We start from the raw sequence: 22,713 nt of genomic DNA, 5'->3' as shown, positions 1-22,713 counted from the left end.
TTGCTGGTTTGGTATATCCTATGGGGGATTAGCCACCAGTCTTCAGGTGTATCTGCCCTATTTCTCAGCAGTTTGTCCTGAATTTGGCACTCTCAGTTGTGGCCCACTGAGGCACGGTTACATGTGACTAGACACTAAAAATTAGTTTTATTTACTGCTTTCCATATAGCTCATATGGTACCTCTATTAAACATTTATAGCCTTGTAGCATTAGTGATACATAGCTACTTTCAAATAATTTGTACACATTGGATCACACTTTATTCACGTCAAGATATTTAAACAATTAGAATGGCAATGCGCTGCTGCTCTTTTGTAGAAGTACCTCAAACTATAATAATGGAATGTTCCAATTTAGAACCAGTCAGAAAAAAGTCAGAGTTAAGGCTCTCAAACAATGGTTCTCTTGTACTTAGGTGTATTTTTCCCCCCCATCAAATGGGCACAACACAACACAACACAAACAACAACATTATACAGAAGTTCACAAACCATGAGGAACAAAATCCAGCAGAATCCTTAGGCACTAAGTGCTTTCTAACTGCCCTGTTGGGGACTTCAGAAATAATGCTAGATGTTAGGTCACCAGTTGGCACAGGATTAGTCAAACAAGCACTTTCATCCTATACTCAAAAAGGAGACATCTTGTCAGGGAACTGGGTCACGGACAGCCTGGCCTCAGGTGCAGAGCAGGAGTCAGAATGCCAGCATTCAGGAACAAGGCAGAGGGTCAGAACTGGGATTACCTGGACTCAGGGAAGGCAGAAGCAAGACTGGCTCTGAGGCAGGAGCAAGACTGGAACAGGACCAGTATAAGGTCTGATGCAGGGCAAGGTCTAGGCTGGAGTAAGGCAAGGTGCAGAGTAGGATCTAAGGCTGGAGGCACGACAGAACAGTGGTGCTGAAACAATTTTTATAGTGAGGTTGTTAAAGGTGGGTCGTTATTACTGCTTCAAGTCAGGGGGTGCAGCAGCACTTGCTGCACCCCTAGTTCCAGCATATATGAGGCAGAAGCAGGGCTTGGAGAGAGGCGAGCACAGGGAGGCAGAGAATCTGCGGCTGTGGGCGCTGAGAGGCCAGCAAGCTACCACTGGGCTTAACCGGCCTGCTAGCTTCCTCAGCTAGTCAGACAGCACAGTCCATCAGGCAGCCTAGCTGACTTGTTAGGCTATTGGAGACTGAGCAGGCGCAGCTGTAGGGCCTTACTCCTGACATCTCCAAGTTGTTAAGAGAATTCCTTTCAGAGTGTCAAATGGTTTCAACATTAAATGGAATGACTTTTGTGAGCAGGATGACCAGGTAATGGCTATGTGGAATGTTGTGTTGATTCTAGAAGTTGAAGTGATACTCTGACAGCAGGCATCAACCCAGATACACCAATGTAATCATATACACGACAGTACACTGTACACTGACAGAAAAAAAAGTTTAAATTCTTCACTCTGGATGCTAAGATCTCCAAGGGAATTCTGTATTGGAACCAAACTTTGGCTATTGCCTTTTATGATGAGATTACTGGTTCTGTGGATGAAGGGAAAGCAGTGGATGTATTGTTTCTTGACTTTAGCAAAGCTTTTGACACGGTCTCCCACAGTATTCTTGTCAGCAAGTTAAGGAAGTATGGGCTGGATGAATGCACTATAAGGTGGGTAGAAAGCTGGCTAGATTGTCGGGCTCAACGGGTAGTGATCAATGGCTCCATGTCTAGTTGGCAGCCGGTGTCAAGTGGCGTGCCCCAGGGGTCGGTCCTGGGGCCGGTTTTGTTCAATATCTTCATAAATGATCTGGAGGATGGTGTGGATTGCACTCTCAGCAAATTTGCGGATGATACTAAACTGGGAGGAGTGGTAGATACGCTGGAGGGGAGGGATAGGATACAGAAGGACCTAGACAAATTGGAGGTTTGGGCCAAAAGAAATCTGATGAGGTTCAATAAGGATAAGTGCAGGGTCCTGCACTTAGGATGGAAGAATCCAATGCACCGCTACAGACTAGGGACCGAATGGCTAGGCAGCAGTTCTGCGGAAAAGGACCTAGGGGTGACAGTGGACGAGAAGCTGGATATGAGTCAGCAGTGTGCCCTTGTTGCCAAGAAGGCCAATGGCATTTTGGGATGTATAAGTAGGGGCATAGCGAGCAGATCGAGGGACGTGATCGTTCCCCTCTATTCGACACTGGTGAGGCCTCATCTGGAGTACTGTGTCCAGTTTTGGGCCCCACACTACAAGAAGGATGTGGATAAATTGGAGAGAGTCCAGCGAAGGGCAACAAAAATGATTAGGGGTCTAGAGCACATGACTTATGAGGAGAGGCTGAGGGAGCTGGGATTGTTTAGTCTGCAGAAGAGAAGAATGAGGGGGGATTTGATAGCTGCTTTCAACTACCTGAAAGGGGGTTCCAAAGAGGATGGCTCTAGACTGTTCTCAATGGTAGCAGATGACAGAACGAGGAGTAATGGTCTCAAGTTGCAATGGGGGAGGTTTAGATTGGATATTAGGAAAAACTTTTTCACTAAGAGGGTGGTGAAACACTGGAATGCGTTACCTAGGGAGGTGGTAGAATCTCCTTCCTTAGAGGTTTTTAAGGTCAGGCTTGACAAAGCCCTGGCTGGGATGATTTAACTGGGACTTGGTCCTGCTTCGAGCAGGGGGTTGGACTAGATGACCTTCTGGGGTCCCTTCCAACCCTGATATTCTATGATTCTAAGTACACACGTCTTTGAAGCAGATAACACCGAGCTATGGAAACAGGATAGCAAGGTATCCTGTATGTCCTCCTCAAGGATAACAACTGGCACGGACACTATGGAGGCTGCAGTCATTGGCAGTTTAGCTTCCAGACGCCGTGAGTAAATGGGAAAGTGTCTCAAGACTTCAGAGGGCTCCTTTCTGTGCAGAGCTATGTACTTCTGGGGAGATTAAGTATATACTTCAAGTCTATTCCAAGGCAGTACACTGAGTGAGTCAATGCTTCACCATAGCACCAGGGTATCACACACATCTGGATGCTGAGAAGGCAGGAAACTTTGGAGCCTAGCACATTAAACTTATACTGATGTAAGCAGCACTGACACCATCAACCAAAAGGTAGGACGTTTAACTGCCTCAATTGGTCTTCTTCCTTTGAAGCTTACCAAGTGAAATAATGCATGAGACATTCAAGGTGTGTGCAATTGCAGGAGAATTTTATAGGTTATAAGCTTCCCTCCAGAAGAGGATAACTATAGAGACATTGGAGAAAGGGTATGATGAACAAGGGATAATTTTCTTGGCGATTCCATCATTGTTGCAGCAACATACGAGATCCATGCAGGAACCCCCAAGAAGCCCCTCCATGTTCAGAAGAAGAAATTAACTGATAGTTGAGGCACTAGATTGTTGCTTACTGTTTCTAATTACAGTTGTGCCTAAGGGCCGCATATTATACACCACACAAACACTTATTGAAAAGACAATAAGCACGACTGCAATAAAAGGAAAGTGAGCCACGTCTTCTCATAGAGCCTCTAGCTTTAGAGCTTTTAAGATATGGAAGACTCCCTCCCCTCCCCCGGTTTGTGCTAGAAGCACAACTCAAGAGCAGGGATCTATTGGAGCTCCTTTTAGGCCTGGGCTACACTGGGGGGTGGAGGGGGGGGTGTTTTCAAACTAAGATACGCAACTTCAGCTATGCTATTCACGTAGCTGAAGTCAAAGTATCTTAGTTCAACTTACCTGGCCATCCTCACGGTGGCGAGTCGACCGTGGCAGCTCCCCCGTCGACTCCACTTACTCCTCCTGCCGAGGTGGAATACAGGCATCTATTTGGGGATCGATTTATCGTGTCTAGATGAGACGCGATAAATCAATCCCCGATAGATCGATCACTACCCGCCGATCCAGCGGGCAGTTAAGACATACCCTGTTTCTTAATCTTTTGAATACCATGAATGCCCTAAGCTCTCACCCCTTCCCTCTCCTCATTTAGCTATATGGGAAGGGCAAAATGGCTGAGACTCCCTGACAACAGCTATGACCTCCTGTGTGTATCAATGCCCAGGAAGAGAATGCATGTCATATTTTGCCCCTGGAGAGAAGCATTCAGAGCAAGCCCAAGCTGAACTGTGAGATATTCAGCAAGGGCAGAACCACATTCAGCACAGAAAATCCTCGCATCTAATCTGAGCTTGAACAAGAGATTCAAAATTTTGTTACACAAGGGCCAATAAACTTCTATGTGGAAAAGAAGTTTCCAATGCTGACAGCCCATTTCTTTGCAGAAAAGAGAGAGGAGACATGCGTTTGTGGGCTTACGTTTAATACATTTCACAAATTTTACAGTCTCATTAAGTATCTTTTGCAGTTCCATTGTCATCTCTACTGCTAAAGCTGTTCAATAGAATGGATGGCCCCTTTGCTTTCCCTATCATAGCCTGGGCATCATCTGTGCAGACACCTGTTCAATGACGCAAATCCAACCAAGCTACAAGAGAGTTAGCTGTTGGAAAGATTAAAAGATACCCCGCTCCCTCCCCGTTTTGGGCAGCATGTCCGGTCAGTGGACAGCAAAATTTATGTATGGATTTTTCCAACTCAGATTGCACAAATGTTAGAAGTTGAGCAGAAGACTCCACATCTGTAGTTTTATCCAGTTGCACTGAGAAGTACTGGCCCTCCTGAACATCTGCAGATATGGTCAGGAATACACAGGCTGATTGCGTTACTCGGAATTGTTTCAACTTGACTCTCAGTAGCAGATTCCAACATAAGTTAATGGCATCTAAGACAGATGCAATCTACGGTTCCCCAGTTTTGATAAATTGGCAGCTTTTGCTATTTGCATGTTTGATGGGCATTTCTGTTTTCAACATGGTCATTTAAAAAAATATTCTAATTTTGTAAACCCATTAGGTTTCACTTGAATTTAATGGATTTCTTTTGTAAAGTCTGATGCCTAGTCTCCAACTGGCTCAATGCTTCCTCCTTTTAATGGCCATAGGCACACCTTTGGTAGCTTCTGGAAAAATGACTTTTAAGTACTGCAGTAGAAATCTGGTGTACATTTTGGTCCACGACTGCCAGAAAAGAGAGTCAGGCTGCAAGTGTCCTGCTGTATCTTGGTGCCCCCATCTCTCTGTATCCACCTGTTTCACCTTATATTTCGATTGCAAGATCTTTGGAGCATAAGTCTTGTACAAATCTTGTACAGTTCATGACCGGGCTTCCTAGCCACTTCTGCAATACAAATAAATATTAATAAACTTTAAGGCTAGAAGGAAACCCAAGATCATTTAGTCTAGCCTCCTGTACATTGCAGACCATTAAATTTCACACAATTACCCCTGTATTTAGCTCAATAACTTGTGTTTGACTAAAGCATGTTTTCCAGAAAGACATTCAGTCTTGAATTTAAGATACCCAAGAGCTGCAGAGTCCACCACTTTCGTTGGTAGCTTGTTCCAGTAATTAACAAACATCACCATTAAAAGTGTGCCTTATTTCCAACTTCAAGTTGTCTGGCTATGACTTCAGCCGTTATGATGATTTTTCCACTAGATTAAAGAGCACTTTAAATTTCTAGTATTTTGAATGCACTTATACACCACAATCAACTCATTTCTCAATCTTCTTTTTTATAAATTAAAACAGACTGAGCTCCAAGTCTTTCACTGTAAGGCATTTTCCAGCTCTCAGATTAGCTTAGTGGTGCTTTTCTGGCCCATCTCCAAATTTTCAACATTTTTTAAAATGTTACCACCACACCCAAATGCAGTATTCCAGTATCAGCCTCACCAATGTTGTATACAGAGATCGTGATCATCATCATCATCTCCTCCTCCTTATTCCTACCGACTACTTCCCTGTCTACACATCCATGGATCACATTAGCTATTTCAGTCACAGTGTCACACTGGAAGTTCATGTTCAGTTATTTGTTCACTATGACCCTCAAAATCTTTTTCGGAATCCCTGCTTTCCAAGATACAGTCCGACATTCTGCAGGTCGGGGTTTCAATTCTTGTTCCTAGACGTATGAAAGTTTGCATTTGGCAGTATTAAAAACTCATTTTGTTCAAATGGGCAAGTCCATATTACCAAACAATCCAGATTGCTTTGTATGACTTATTATTAAATTACTCTGCCAATTTGTGTGCCATCTGCAAATTTATTCACCAGTGATTTTATATTTGCTTCCAAATCATTGAAGATACTGAATAGTATTGGGATCAGTACTAATCCTTGGAGAATCCCGCTGGGAATACCCCCATTCGATGACTCCCTATCAACAACTACTTTTTCGAGGTCTGCAGGTTAGCTAGTTCTTCATCTATTTAATATGTATTTCACGGATATTGTTTTGGGATTTTTTCTTTTAAAGCAATCTGAATGTAGTACAGAGCTGCTTCTTCACCTTACCCCATCAGTCTGGGTCAGTGGCTCTTGTTCTTCACCTCCAACCATTCTTCTCAAGTGTTTCTTCCAAGCGGACAGCAACCTTCCTCAGGTTTTCCTTCAGCATCTCGACCCACTTTTTTTCTAGGACTTCCTTGTGGTCGTCATCCTGTGATTATTACTCTCTTGTACTCCCTGACAAACATATCCCACATCCTGTCATCACATATTAATCTCAGCCAATACTCCCTCAGCTTTTCGGCGATGGAGGCTACCTGTTGCAAGGCTCATATGATTTCACTGTGTAGACCACCACCTCTAGTCTAACCCAGCATGCACCTGGCATTCTCATTTTGGCAGTGTGAAGTAGTAATTCTCTCCTCCTCATTGGCCAACATTCAGACTCTCATGTCATGTCTGGACTAACAGTATTCTTAATATGCTTTGCTTGGTAGTCTACTCGGCATATTCTTATCACAATTTCCATTAACTCCCTGGACTTACACCAATCACTCTTCATGAGGCTCCTAACATCTGCATTCATATTCCCATCATGGCTCAACTCTGAACTAATGAATTTAAATTGTTGCATAGTGTGATGGATTGGATCACAGAAACCCTCTTGGGACTACCATCTGATGTGCTGAGACTACCTCTGAGCCAGTTTTCCCTGGTAGCTTGGGACTTCAGTACCCTGTCTTGTTGAGCCAGACATGCTAGCCTGCTGAAAAAAAAAAAAAACAGATCCAGGTCTGAACCACGTCCCCCAAAAGCTGCAGACTTAACTGAAAATGGCTTAGAAGGTGCTCCTGCCTCTAGCACCCAGATACCCAGCTCCCAACGGGATCCAAACCCCAAATAAATCAATTTTACTCTGTATAAAGCTTATACAAGGTAAACTCATATTGTCCGCTCTCTATTACACTGATAGAGAGATATGCACAGCTATTTGCTTCCCCAGGTATTAATCGCTTACTCCGGGTTAATTAATAAACAAAAGTGATTTTATTAAATATAAAAAGTAGAAACTGAAGTGATTCCAAGTAATAACAGACAGAAGTAAATTGCCAAGCAAAATAAAACAAAAAACACACAAGTCTAAGCCCAATACATTTAAGAAACTGAATGCAGGTAAATCTCACCCTCAGAGATGCTCCAATAAGCTTCTTTCACAGACTAGACTCCTTTCTAGTCTGGGCCCAATCCTTTCCCCTAGTACAGTCCTTGTTCCAGTTCAGGTGGTAGCTAGGGGATTTCTCATGACTGCAGCCCTCTTTGTTCTGTTCCACTCCCTTATATATCTTTGCACAAGGCGGGAATCCTTTGTCCCTCTCTGGGTTCCTACCCCTCCTTCTAAATGGAAAAGCACCAGGTTAAAGATGGATTCCAGTTCAGGTGACATGATCACATGTCACTGTAAGACTTCACTACCCACTTGCCAGCACACATGTATACAGGAAGACTTACAAGTAAACAGAATCATTTGCAACCAATTGTCCTGGTTAATGGGAGCCATCAAGATTCCAAGACACTATTAATGGCCCACACTTCGCATAATTACAATAGGACCTCAGAGTTATATTTCATCTTTCTAGTTTCAGATACAAGAATGATACATTTATACAAATTGGATGACCACACTCAGTAGATTGTAAAAGATTTATAATGTTCCCTTACAAGAAACCTTTTGCATGAAGCATATTCCAGTTACATTATATTCACACTCATTAGCATATTTTCATAAAATCATATAGAGTGCAACGTCACACAGACTAACTCTATACCATCTAGTTTAATTGGCTTCTCATTGTCCCTCTCAAAGAAGCATCATATGTATTCGGTCTTGTCAGAAGAAAATGGCTTACAAATCATCTAGTACACCCCTTCCATAGTACTAGGTCCATTTCCAGTTTGTATTTATCTTTGTGGCATAATCGACAATAATGTCATTGACAAAAAAGCATGCTTCACAAAGTCTCCCCCCTAATTTCCTGCATAAAGGTGTCCATTCCAAATCACAAACAGTAATGGGTTTAACACTGATCCTTAATGTAGGCCTACCCTCACAGTGAATAATTCATGTTGCACCATACTAACCACACTAAGTTCCCTACAGGAGTCTAGGACAAGTACATCTATGCAGTTACCTTTATCAACCAAACCTCTAACCTCCTTAAAAATGAAATCAGGTTTGTTCGACAAGACCTATTCCATAAAACTGTGATCGGCTGGACAAGAAACTAGGACAATGCACCTGGGAGGAGAACAGAAAGGGACAAGAAAATTGGATCCCTGCCTCATTCAGTACACAGAATGGACTTGCTCGGGGGGATGAATAAGGATTATGTAGTGAAGCGGACTCACCTGTAGAACCCTTGCCTCATTTGTTGCAGAAGTTGGAAGGCAGTGAAAGAGGCAAGGGATTGAAGGAAGCGAAAAGATGAGCTCATGGTTAAGGCAGTTGAATGATACCCTGGAGAACTGAATTCTATCCCTGCATCTGCCACAGAGAGCTCCTATGTGATGCTAGACAAGCCATAGGCGCCAACTTTCCCTGGTGCCGGTGGGTGCTAGCACAGCCCCTGCCCCCCCAGTCCCGCCCCCATTCCAACCCCTTCCTTAAAGTCCCCACCCCAACTCCGCCCCCATTGGACCTCTCCCCAAATCCCCGCCCCAGCCCCGCTCCTCCCCCGAGCACACTGCATTCCCCCTCCTCCCCCCTAACTGTTTCACAGCGCAAGCGCTGGGAGCCAGGGGAAAAGCGGAGACGCAGCGCGCTCAGGGAAGGAGATGGAGCAGAGGCGCAGCTGAGCTGGGGTGGGAGGGTTGGCCGGGAAGCTGCCGGTGGGTGCAGAGCTCGTCTTTTGTGTGCTTTTACCCTATACTATACAGATTTGATGGGGGAGACCACCATTTCTCAGATTGGGAGTTGCGACCCAAAAGGAAGTTGCGCCAGGGGGGTGGGGGGGTTAAAGGTTATTTTAGGGAGGGTCATGGTATTACCACCTTTATTTCTGCGCTGACTTCACAGCTGGGCAGCCAGAAAGCAGCAGCTACTAGCTGGAAGCCCAGCTCTAAAGGCAGCACCCCACCAGCAGCAGCGCAGAAGTAAGGGTAGCAGTACTGCAATCCCTCCCCCACACAATTCCTTTTTGGGTCGGGACCCTTACAAATACAACACCATGAAATTTCATATTTAAATAGCTGAAATAATGAAATTTATTATTTTTAAAATCCTATGACCGTGGAATTGACTAAAATGGACCGTGAATTTGGTAGGGCCCTACTTATATACCTTGTCTTATAAAAGAAAATCAGGCAACAATGTAACAAGACAAATACAATTAATGAGCATTTTAAATGTGATAAAAATGAAGGATGACTAAATCAATGTACATTTTAAGTAATACAATGGACTACCAGTTTTGATAACTTGTTCCCGCTTACAAAATAGTTTACTGCCTTGGTTGGCGTTGAAACAGGAGTCAGAAACATGAGATTAACCAAATTTAAGTCTGGAATTAGCAACTGAATTACATTTTAAACAGAACAAAATTTTAAATTCTCACCTGTATTAGGTATGAGCCACCTGGGTCTGCACTGGCAGATTCATTCTGCATTGTATTCTGCTGTGTGATAGCATCTTCCCTCTTTCGTTCCTTCTGTCCTGTTTCATCATCATCATATTCATCTAGACTCTAAAAACAACACAGTCAACTGTAAAAAAAGCTATATTACATTTTGGATATCTATGCAAACAAAAACTGAAGCAATCTATGAAGTTTATATATTAGTATTAATATTAATATTTTCAAAGATTAGTTCAAGATTTATGTATTTTGTTTAAATTAACATGGCATTTTGATTCTATATTGGTCAAGCTATAATAGTTTAAATATAGGGATCAAGTCTGGGAAACTAAGATTTTTTTTTTTTAAATAGTACAGTAACCCCTTGCTTAACATTGTAGTTATGTTCCTGAAAAATGTGACTAAGCGAAACAACGTTAAGCAAATCCAATTTCCCCATAAGAATCAATGTAAATGGGGGGGTTAGGTTCCAGGGAAATTTTTTTCACCAGACAAAAACACTATATTACTTAAGTTTTAAACAAACAATTTATTTCTAGACACAGCAATGATAATTGTGAAGCTTGGTTGAGGTGGTGAAGTTAGAGGATGGGATATTTCCCAAAGAATGCCTTACTGCTAAATGATGAACTAGAACTCAGCTGACCACTCAAGGGTTAACAGCTTGTTGTTAATGTAGCCTCACACTCTACAAGGCAGCATGAATGGAGGGAGAGGAGACAGCATGGCAGACAGATACACACCTTGTGTGTGGGGGAGAGAGAGATGCTCATTGCCCCTTTAAGTACGCGGACAACATTCTAAGTACATTGCCTTTAAAAAGATCAGGAAGTTGAGACAGCAGCTGCGGCCAGCTCTCTCTGGATCCTGAGCCCTGTTGTGTCTCCCCCTGCTCTATATGGAGAAGGGGTAAGCGGGGGGGGGGGGGGGGGGGGGGGGGAGGAGGGGCAAGGAGTAGGGAGAGGGGGACACCCTGACATTAGCTCCCCCTCTTCCCCACTCCCCCACACAGCAAGCAGGAGGCTCCCGGTACCAGCTCCAAGGCAGAGAGCAGGAGCAGCACATGGCAGTGGGGGAGGGACAGCTGAACTGCCAGCAATTGATAACCTGCTGGGCAGCTGCTGCACGGGGAACTTAGGGGAGCTGATAGGGGGGCTACCGTTCCACCCTGCTTCCAAGCCCCCACCAGCTAGCTGCAACGGGCTGCTCTTCCTGCAAGCTGTGGACAAAGCAGGCAGCTGCCAAATATTATAAGGGAGCATTGCACAACTTTAAATGAGCATGTTCCCTAATTGATCAGCAACATAACAACGTTAACTGGGATGACTAAGTGAGGAGTTACTGTAGTTAAGAAAAAGTCAGTTCCCCGCAAAAAAACTCCCAGTTGTCTTCAGCAACATTTGTAGGCTTGCATAAGCCCAACAAAGGAAATGAAAGGAAATGTAGAGTTAAAATAGAAAAACCAGACTGACACTTCAGCACATACCACTGGACCTTCTTTTTGGCACAGCAGCATTTGCTAAGACTGGAATGTCAATCTGAATGTTCTGCCTTAATTCTACGTTTCCATGCTTTTGTCATTTCAGTTGCACTCTTAACATTAAACAAATCTAGTGGTCTTATTCTGTTTGCAGTAGTTTGTGTAGCTCGAAAGCTTGTCTTTTTCACTCACAGAATAAAAGATATTACCTCACCCATCTTGTCTAATTAGTACTAATGAGTAAGGCTGCTGTGTCACAGAGGTCACGGATTCTGTGACTTTGTCACCGTCATGACTTCTGCAGCTGCCAGTGCTGGTTCACGAGCTGCGCAAGCCAGGCAGCCCCTGGGCCAGCAGCAGCAGTTTGGATGTGTGGAAGGGGGCTCAGGGTTTGGGTGCTGGGTGGCACTTACTTGGGCATGCTTCCTGGCTTTCACCAGCATGTCCCTGCAGCTCCTAAGCTCTCACTGGCTGCACTTCCCAGCCAGTGGGAGCTGCCGGAACTGGCGCTTGGGGCAGGAGCAGCACGCGGAGCTCCCCTGGCCACCCTTCCCCCTAGGAGCTTCAGGGACATGCCTATCCATCCCAGGTAGGGAGCCTGCCAGCCCCACCAACCCTTTCTCCTGCCCCCCGCCCCAGCAGGGGTCCCGGGCCACCCTCCTCCAGCAGCCGCAGTCCCCCCACCCAAGTTTTAGTTGGAGTAAAAGTCATGGACAGGTCACAGGCTGTGAATTTTTGTTTACTGCCCATGACTTTTACTACAAATACCCAGGACTAAAACATAGCCTTACTAATGAGAGGTTCTCCTCTTAAAGACAGAATACACTAGCATTTATAACATGGCAAATGCAATAGGCTATAGCACTAGAAGCTGAAAACCAGCCATTTTCCTAATAATTCATTCTGATGGAACACAAGACTTTAAATAAAGCAAAACAAACCCAAACAATTGAAAGCAAAAAGAGAAAGGAATTCATCTTTAGTTCTTATAAAGCCAGACTTCTACAAAAATAACTATTGACCTGATACAGGACTTCTCAAATGAAATGAAGATTAGTGTCACACAGTGGATGTATGATACTTTATTTTTTCCAGTAAAAATGAAGACTAAAACTCAGTGCAGATTCTGCCCCCACGTTTCAAAATATTCAATTAATAAAATGAAAACTCTGGAAAACCTCAAAGGAAAAAAGTTTTCAACTTTGAGATAGTTTGAGATTAGAGTGAGGAAAGCTATCGTAATAAACCTTAAAGTTATAACAAACAAAGCAATAATAATTTCAAATAAATTCTTTAAATTTTTAAAAGGTTATCTAAATTTACACAAAATGTACATAGACAACAAAAACTGTCAAGTTGCTATTTTAAAACAGAAAAAAACCTCTTCCTCCTCTGCTTCAACTTCATCTCAAATACACCTAATTCAGATTTTGTAGCAATCATAGTGAGATGAAACATCCCCCCCCTCCCCATCATCAAATATCATTAGCTCTTCAGTGCCAGGATTATCTACTTGTTACTAACAATTGTATTGAAAATACCCTTAGCAGTTTTGGACGTTAACATTGAGATTGGTATGGGATTCCCACCCTCAACATTTTAGAAAAAAAATATTAAGTTAACAGCACATTGAGCAGTGCATCTCCTCCACCCCCATCACCATTCCCATGAGCTCAAAGGACACACAATAGTGACAATAAATCAATATTGTCGAACTGCATTACACACAAATACTCCAAATGAGATTGCAACTGAACTGTGTAGTGTCAGGCTCACTCCCTGACAGGAGAGCAGCTATGTAAAGCCTGAAACTGGAACAACATGGGGCGGGGGGGGGGGGGGGGGGGGAGAGAGGAGGGAGAGGGAGGACGGATTGCCTCCCTACCCAACAGAAACATGGTGCAGAACCATGCTCATGCTAAGGCAATTGTGAGCAGTGTAGAGCCACAAAATGCTGTGGTGCCTTATGACTGCTTATAGATGCACTAAGAGAAGTTTGCTGAGATCCACCTGTGAAATGGATCATCTGCTCCTCATGGTTCCTTACAGCTAATGAAGCCTTGACAAGGATTGTTAATCTCTCTCTGAAATGGACAACCTGCCAGCAACTTTCAAAACCTGTTACAGTCTGGCCCATTCTCAAGAAAGAAATACACTAGCTAAAAACATACTGACGTGCTAACATAGATTTAATATTTAGAACTATACTAAACACAAGATGTTTACCCTAAAATTTTCAAAAATATTTATGAAGAGCTAGCCTTAGCTTTCAGTTCTAGTGACCATGATTCTAAGTTTTGGACGTAAAATATATGTGATAAAACTTGAGACTTTTCTTGACTTTAAGTGGTAGATTTAATTAAGAAGGTATTACTTAAAAGTTAGAAATATACAAAATCTTATCACAGTCTGAGGCTGTTTTAATAACCATATTATCTTACTGCTGCAATTATCTAGACCATTAGGACATTTCAGTCAGAGTGTTGTTTTGCCTTACATTCCATTCTTCTCTGAAATAGTTTGCTTTGCTTTATAAAATGGTTTCACATCATTAAGCACAACAAATACAAGAATTCATTTCTCTGTCAGCAGTATCCGAGTACTGTACTGAACCACAGAGGTGTGATGCTGACATCATACTTTTCTTGCTTTTTTAATTTTGCTGCTTGATGCAAGGGGTTTCAAATCTCTTAACAAAAAAAAAGTATTTTCCATTCAAATCACTTGTGTTCTGGTACAGCAGATATTCAGTGTGACATTTGCACATCTGATCTTAATACAAACAATCCACAAAAATTCCTTAGGTTTTCTAGCATTTCAATAAATATTTGATGCTGTAGGATAAACAGTTTTTCTATAAACCTCTACTGTGGAAAATAAAAGCAGGATGTTTTCTTCATCATTCTAATTCACTTGAAAACAGCCACGAATATATTCCTGCACTCCCAGCCCACTGCCAGTTTGCAGCTGAATTTGACTTAATAGAAAGAAAACATTTTAAATGGATCACAGCTGTACACAAACTTTAGTGGAAGTGACTAAAAAACAATTAGAGATTATGTTTTTTCCCCGTAACTGAAAATGGTGTTCTTCTAATGGAAGAAAAGTCTCTAACTAGATCAGTTTACACTAAACATCACATTTGAACACACATGAGCAAACAATGAAATTGCAGAAATCAAGCAACACTGCTTATTTTAAAACTGCTTTTCGCTTCCCAGTCATGAATACTGTATGTTATAACAAAAATAACTTTACCATTTAGGAGGCAAGACAGATATGATTGTACAGAAATTGGTTAGAGAAAAAAATTCAAATACCATTTGGGGATATAGTACCTTTCCCCAAAAACCTTCAAAGGAGGTGGAGCCACCACATATATAGTTCATATCTTTTTGGCAATTCCTGAAATATTTAGATCAGCGTTTCCCAGACTTTTCTGGCCATGGAACACATTATTTTGTAGTCTGGTTTTCAAATAAAAAATTGTGTTATTTATGCTCAAATATATTTTATTTTATAAAACAAAGCAAAATACAAATTTAAAATAACTTGAACTAACAATTTCTAACTGGAAAGCGCATATAAAGTAGTACAAAAATCAAGTGCAAGAGTCAAAATTAAATGCTAGATTCTTTCATGGAACACCCTATTCACATCGTGCGGAACACCAGTGTTGCGCGGAACACAGTTTAGGTAACGCTGATTTAGATGAACTTGTAGCAATTTCTTTGCATTTTTACAGAATTCTTCGTATGGAAAGAACCTAACAGCTTTGCAGAATTAGCTAGTCTACAGACACAGACACAACCGTCTCACGTGTGGAATGTTCCAGATGTTTAACAGAACATCAGCACTATAGAATTGTTTAGGCCAAAGAATGGTGACTACAAGATAAGCAAACAGCGTTCAAGCAAGAATCAAATGTTCAAATTCTGCCTATTTAGGAGCTTTACAAGACGCTTTAATGGCTTCAACACTCTTCCCAGGAACCTGCTTAACAGGTTTTAATAACCTATGAGTGGTGTGACAAATGTATGGATCTTATATAGGGCTTTTTGTACTCCACATATCTCTAAGCGCTTTCCATGTAACAGGTTAAATACTAGCAAGCAGTGACTATGCTGGACAAAAGGACAGGTATTATACACTCAATTCGCTTAGTCTTTCAGTCTATAATCTAGAAATTATTTTACTGAAAAGGGAAACAGTGACATTAGGATTAGCCGCTTGTCTAGCATAAAAAAAAAAGCTTTTTACTGGCCACATAAAATAAACATGAGTGTCCCAAGCAGGGGCTTCAAACATCTGAACTCAAGGAAGGAACTTTCAGAAGTGCAGAAGGTAACCACATCCAAGTAGAGCATTTCAGCATCTATATTGGTCATGATCATAAGCATGGATTTTCAAGAAACAGATTAAAGGCAGAAATCTTTGGTATCAAAGAACATCTGAATGCAGCACTGGGTCGTGAAAAGCAGGTGGCCCACAGTTGGTTACATACTACATGGTGGGATGCTTTGGGGTTGATTGTGATGCTTCATTTGGAAAGAAATACAAGGGTTCAAAAAAAATGACACATGTCCCTTGGGGTGGAAATAAGAGCAGGACTCCCTGTGGGGAACCTCAAGCTTCTGGTGGTTATAAGCCACATTTTACATGAATCTTTTCAAACTGATTGTCACGGTAATACAAGTTTTGCAATCAGTTTCACTGCTGCTCTTCAGAGCATCATGTGTAAAAATAAAATTCAATAATTATGTAAGTTACATGCTGCTGCTTGGAGAAGCTACAAAATGAGTAGCTGCAGGCACTGTAGTTATCCAAAGAAAAACATCCCTGCCACCCCCTACTAAAAAAGGGAAAGATCAGAAGAATAGTGGCCAAGGCTCCCTTTTCTCACATCAGCCAGGAGGCTTCAGCAAGAAGAGACAAAGCTCTGCCTCCCTCCAGCAAATAGAAGGGTTGGAGCTTCAGTTTAGTAGACATGTACATGCTAAAGGCTGATACTTAAACTGGAACTGCCCCAAGATACCACACTGGTAGAAATCCCGAGCACCCTTCCCACAACTGGGAACATTAGTCTCTTTACCAAAATGTTGTACTTGGACTCACTGGTGGGTGCTCCTTTACCATCAACAGGGCTGGCCTTAGGGGTTGATGGGCTGGGCTGCCGCCCAGTGCACAGTATTTAAGAGAGCACCCTGCTAGTATCTCCTGTCCACCTGACAGCCAGCAAGGCTTAGAAGCAGCCAGGCAAGAGGGCAGATGGACCACGCTGCAGTTTTATTCATGTGCTATGGGTATATTCCCAGATACAGATAGTCCTATAAGAACACCTCTAATATTACATTTTGACATGGAGTCAATTCCCAAAGCTGCCATTCTTGGTGTTACACAGTTCCATGTCATCTTGAAGTGATGCTTCTACTAGGGAGGAGCCTTGTATGGATAACGAAGGGGTGGGTGAGTGGCAGAAGGCGATTAAACCAGTGGCAGCAGCAGGAAGAGAAGGGAAGGAAAGTATGGAGTCTACCATTCACAGGTTTTTGCTGATTTTTGTTTTTCAGCAATGTGTTCCAATAGGCAGCTTAAACTTTCGATGACCCCCAAACCCAATATAGGTTAAGAAACATTACACTAGACAATAAGTTTCATGTTAAAAGAACTGGGAAGAAAGCATTCATTAGATTCACAAAAATGACCATAGTTTTATGTTTTTATGGTATTCTTGGGAAGAGCATTATGACGAGTATATCTATACTACCAATTTTTTCTAAAATTCCCTCCTGTTCAGCTTGGTGGAGTAAATGTAAACAGTTCAAGATTGTGTGCAATGTTACCAACATGTAGTCTCACCCTGCTCAGAGAGAGTTAGAGGACTATTGTGAAAATAATGCTCTTACTTGTGCTACCCTTGTGTGTATCACTGCTGAAGCAACTGCTGGGTGGAAGCAACAGTGGGGAATTTGGAAAAAAAAATCCTAATGTAGATAAGCCCCAAACGCAGTGGTCCCCAACCCTTCTGTGGCCAAGAGCAAATTCATGCCTTCAGAAGAGTGTGGCGCGCAGCGACGCTTCTCGGCAGCAACGCTTCTCTGCCAGAAGTGCTCATTGGCGGCATTTCAGTGGCAGCCCTGACGGCGGGCGCACATAAATGCCCCGGCCAGCGCCACGGCGCCCGCAGGCACCACATTGGGGACCACTGCCCAAACAGATGATGTACCGTTGCCTTAGGTGCCAGAACAGAACTCTGAAAATGATGCATATTGGAAAAAAACAAACAGACTGACTAGAATAGTTGCTACAATATTTTCGGGCATCTTCTAAAACAAGCAAACTTGTAGATTTTTATTGCACTCTATTTCCTTCCTTTACACTAGAGACTGGCATCTTAAAGAGTTATGGGGTGGGTGGGATGGATGGTTGGGGGAAGTGTTTGAGCAAATGAGTTTATCAATTCTGTGTGTTTTGAAATGTATATTTTATTACATTTGTAAACTAATAATTTCATCAATTTGCAATACAACCTTGATATCAAGTTGCATTGAAAATATTTGTTAAAAGTTAGTATGAGGCTTTCATATTTTCTATTCCCTGGTTTAGTGAGCTAATACCCTGTTTTCTGGTGCTATCCACCTGAACCTCATTCAATGTTTACAGCAATCATTACCACACTTGAAGGATTGGAGTCAGGTCATGCCACACTGTTTAAGCCAGACATGAACACTGACAAACAGTGACGCTCAATAGGCAATAACCAATACCTTATATGTGATACCAATACTAATGGGATTGAAGAGTTCATAAAATTTCAAAATTACAGTAGGTACAGTGCATAAGCTGCAGTGTGGTACACTGCATCGCTTTCTCCTTATCCTTCACATCACCACAAAGCAATCACAAAGCACCACTGAAGGCACTGGAATATGAAGAGATGTTGATTTGTTCTTCAACACTTGCATTAAGGGTGCCACTGGGTTCATATTACCGGTCATTTGTACAAATTGGTGTTTCCTAAAACCCACCACCACCATCAAGGTTTTACTATAAAGTCAGATTTTTCACTAAATGTATGCTGGAGGTTTCTTGTAGATGGATCCAAGTTTTCTATCTGCACTTATACACCACACAGTCCCAGAAAGCATGTGCACTCTGGTCTGCTCAGTCTCTTCAGAATTATTAGAAGTTTCTGAGCTGTTAGGGACACTACTTACGTAGAGGTGGAATTACCTTCTTTTGGTGCTTATTTGAAAATTTAATAAGAGAGTGATGGAGACTAGCATCATGGGCCAAAGAGAGGCAGAAGGGAACATCTGAACAGCAAATGAGAGATGACGGATAGGATGGGGATAAGCTGTGAAGTCTCTTGAAAGTGAAGACAAGCAGTTTATATTTGATGCAATAGAGAAGGAGGAGCCAGTGGAAGGATGCAAAGAGGAATGACATGGTCAAAGAGACAAGGTAGGAAAAATCTTTGCAGCAGAATACTGAATGGATAGGAGGAGAAACAAAATTAGAGAGTGAAAGAAGCCAAGAGAGGACAAGATTTCAAGAAGAAAAATACGGACTATTGTGTCAAAGGCAGTTGACATGTCAAGGAGGATGACGATGGAGTAGTGGTTCTGCACTTTAGCTATAAATAAGTCATTAGAGACTATGGCAAGAGCAGTTTCAGTGGAGAGCAAGAGGCGGAAACTGGATTGCAAAAGGTCTAAGATAGAAGTGAAGGAGAGGAACTCCAGACAGTGATTATAAACATCACATTCATTGACCTTAGAAATCAAAGAAAGAAGTGAGATGGGGCAGTAGTTAGTAGTCATTTTTGTTGTCGTTGTTTTTAAAGATGGGAAAGACTAAAGCATGCTTGTAGTATGAGAGGGAAGAGCCATAAGGGAGTTTTTTATAATTCTATCAGAGCTTTGGCACAGCCGTAGATGTTGTCCCAGGAGCGCCCCTTCAACCTCATATGTTCCGATAGCTGTTTGTAGATCTTTGCATTGGACTCCTATTCAGATAGCCTGGACATGCTCCTCCTCCAGAGAGGAAGGAAATCAGGACTCCCAGATAGAATGATACAGAAACATAGCAGCCATGCCCTATAACACATTCTGGGTATATGAACTTGCCCCAAGGGGTGCACCTGAGAGTGTACCATTTAAACAGGGAGGTGGCATCCAATCAAGATGACCCCAGAGCAATGGAGGGCACACAGGTATATAGAGATGATGATCCTGATATGAAGCATTGCAGAGTGGGATAGCAGTGGGAGGACTGCCTGAAGTGGTATAGTTAATTTGAAATATGGATGCATCCACACAAAACTTGTACCAATATTATTCATTCTAGCATAGAACAGTGTTGCATACAAAGTGAATTAAATGGGGGATAAGTTGACAGGCAGATTAAATAGATAAAAGAAAAAGAGAACTGGTAACTGGACACAAGGGAGTTTCTGTAGGAAAAACTAGTTATAGCAAAAAAAGCCTTCCCATGTAGACAAGGCCTAACAAGGTATTTTTCAGTTTGTTGAAGAAGTGATGCTGTTTTTGTTGTTTAGGGATTTAACATCAGGCTATTCCATGCTTTAATTGTAAAATATTGGAAATCCTCTGTCCAATATTCAGTGGTCAAGATTTCAGATTCCTGTGGGAGGCTGCTGTTTTAGGACAACAGATTCTTTACGGTTTGTGTATTTTCAGGTCACATACTTAGCAAGATATCAGCTTGGTCCTAGTGACTGTTAGTAATAAGACATTTTATTTAATAATGAAGCAAAAAGTCAACTACATATAGTTTCCTATCTGTAAAATGGGAATAATGATACTAGTTTCCTTTGTAAAGTGCTGTGAGATCTATTTATGAAAAGCACAACTTAAGAGCTAGGTATTATCTACAGAAATTATGGTCTTTATATGCATGCATCCTATTGGGGGTTATTCTGTATTTTATTTGCCAGGGGCTCAACTGCTAAGGCAGAGAGAAGCAGGGATAAGGGTCATCGTTATCTGCTTTTCTATTGTGTGTAAGGGGGTTCTGAGTTTAAGCCATTCACTCAGATTGGTGGGTGGATGAGGAAATGAATAAAAGATGTTCATCCATGAGATGAATTAAACTCCAAATCCCAGGTGGTGCAAATTAAACTGCTATTACCACCACTTTTATTCTGTGGTAAACTCTCTCAGCATCCAGTGATAGACTAAGAAGGTTACTGCCAGAAAGTTTACGGTTCAGGTAAAAACATTTAGAGTTATTGCTACAACTGCACTATAATAAATCCATTTGGAGGAGGTGGGGAGGAGTCTGGATGAGGAGTCTGCTACTCATGTTATTAAAATGTGCTTTTAATTTCTCCGACTACAGGCTAAAGCCTGTAATAATGTCACTTGGAAAACAGAAGGCTGAGTGAGCATGAGGGTAAAAAGGAATGTTTTCACAGGCGCAGTTAGTAAATACCACTGGCTCTAGCAGACATTCTTCCTTAAATGGAAACTAACACTGATTTAGCTAAAAGAATCTTTTGCTACAACAGAAGTGACAGGCTAGCTATTAACCTTTGTAGCACCTGCACTAAAACCCATAAAAGCAGTAGGATACTTGAACACATACACTGCTTTAAAGTGTGTTTCATTCTACAATACTTTAGAAATGCTTCATTTTCCTCCCATTTTATTTTTGGCTTTTGCACAGCTTTGGAAGAGAAAATGGAACCAGAAGTGTTATATACAAATGTAAGCATTATAACAACAGAAATTGCTCAACTAAGACAGATCTTATAAGGCCTTAGACAATTTAAGGATGGGAGAACTAGTTCAGATAAAATCAGAACTGAACCTTCATCCGAAATTGTGGCCAAGTTTCATTTGCGGATTTAAATTTTGTATATAATAAATTGCTCTTAAAAAAATGTGAAAATAAAAATTCACGCACCTCTGCAATTCCTTATTCCGTCTGAGAAACACCACAGTGCTCTCTTCAGCTTCCCACCCAGATTTCCAGTCCAGTTTTACAAATATAATAGACTGATAGTTCAAAATAGGACTCAAACACCCCAAAATCTGGATGTTTATGTGAACTGATTCTACTTTAGTGTATGCCTCTGAACAGAACATTTCTAGACCTGACTGTCAACCCACATTAACTGTACATGCTTACAAAGGACAAATGCTGGTTGAAAAACCACTTCCAGAGAATAAGTTATCAGTGGTTCACAGTCAGGCTGGAAGGGCATAACAAGTGGGGTCCAGCAAGGATCAGTTCTGCGTCCAGTTGTGTTCAATATCTTCATCAATGATTTAGATAATGGCACCAAGTACACTTATGTTTGCGGACGATACCAAGCTGGCTGGGGTTGCAAGTGCTTTCGAGGACAGGATTAAAATTCAAACTGATCTGGACAAACTGGAGAAATGGTCTGAAGCAAATAGGATTAAATTCAATAAGGACAAATGCGAAGTACTTCATTTAAGAAGGAACAATCAGTTGCTCACATACAAAACGGGAAGTGACTGCCTAGGAAGGAGTTCTGCAGAAAGGGATCTGGGGGTTATAGTGGATCACAAGCTAAATATGAGTCAACAGTGTAACACTGTTAAAGAAAAAAAAGCAAACAGCATTCTGGGATGTATTAGCCGGAGTGTTGTAAGCAAGATGCGAGAAGTAATTCTTCCACTCTACTCCACGCTGATTAGGCTCAGCTGGAGTATTGTATCCGGTTCTGGGCACCACATTTCAGGAAAGATGTGGACAAATTGGAGAAAGTCCAGAGAAGAGCAACAAAAATGATTAAAGGTCTAGAAAACATGACCTATGTGGGAAGATTGAAAAAACTGGGTTTGTTTAGTCTGGAAAAGAGAAGACTGAGGGGACATAACAGTTTTTGAGTATATAAAAGGTTGTTACAAGGACCAGGGAGAAAAACTGTTCTTCTTAACATCTGAGGATAGGACAAGAAGCAATGGGTTTAAATTGCAGCAAGGGAGGTTTAGGTGAGACATTAGGAAAAACTTCCTGTCAGGATGGTTAAGCACTGGAATAAACTGCCTAGGGAGACTGTAGAATCTCCATCATTGGAGATTTTTAAGAGCAGATTAGACACACACCTATCAGGAATGGTCTAGATCAGAGGTGGGCACACTACGGCCTGCGGGACCGTCCTACCCGGTCCCTGAGTTCCTGGCCCTGGAAGCTAGCCCCCAGCCCCTTCTCCGCTGTCCCCCCTCTCCCGCAGCCATACCGCCGCGCGGGCAGTGCTCTGGGGGGCGGGGCTGCG

The 22,713-nt window shown here is 42.1% G+C and overlaps 1 protein-coding gene across 4 annotated transcripts in view; it reads right to left on the bottom strand.

The window, feature by feature from the left end:
- The window catches only part of PAWR (pro-apoptotic WT1 regulator), a 155,907-nt gene that overhangs the window by 65,086 nt on the left and 68,108 nt on the right, over positions 1-22,713 (bottom strand). For all 4 annotated transcript variants that reach the window (XM_037885997.2, XM_043547271.1, XM_043547262.1 and 1 more), the window contains one exon: positions 9,941-10,069. In XM_037885997.2, coding sequence (XP_037741925.1) covers positions 9,941-10,069 — 129 coding nt within the window. The remainder of the gene's footprint in view (positions 1-9,940; positions 10,070-22,713) is intronic.

The sequence above is a fragment of the Chelonia mydas genome, chromosome 1, assembly GCF_015237465.2.
Source record: "Chelonia mydas isolate rCheMyd1 chromosome 1, rCheMyd1.pri.v2, whole genome shotgun sequence".
In the NCBI taxonomy this organism is placed as follows: Eukaryota; Metazoa; Chordata; order Testudines; family Cheloniidae; genus Chelonia; species Chelonia mydas.
Note: the sequence above shows the minus strand (reverse complement) of the source record. Positions and strands in the feature narration are given on the sequence as shown.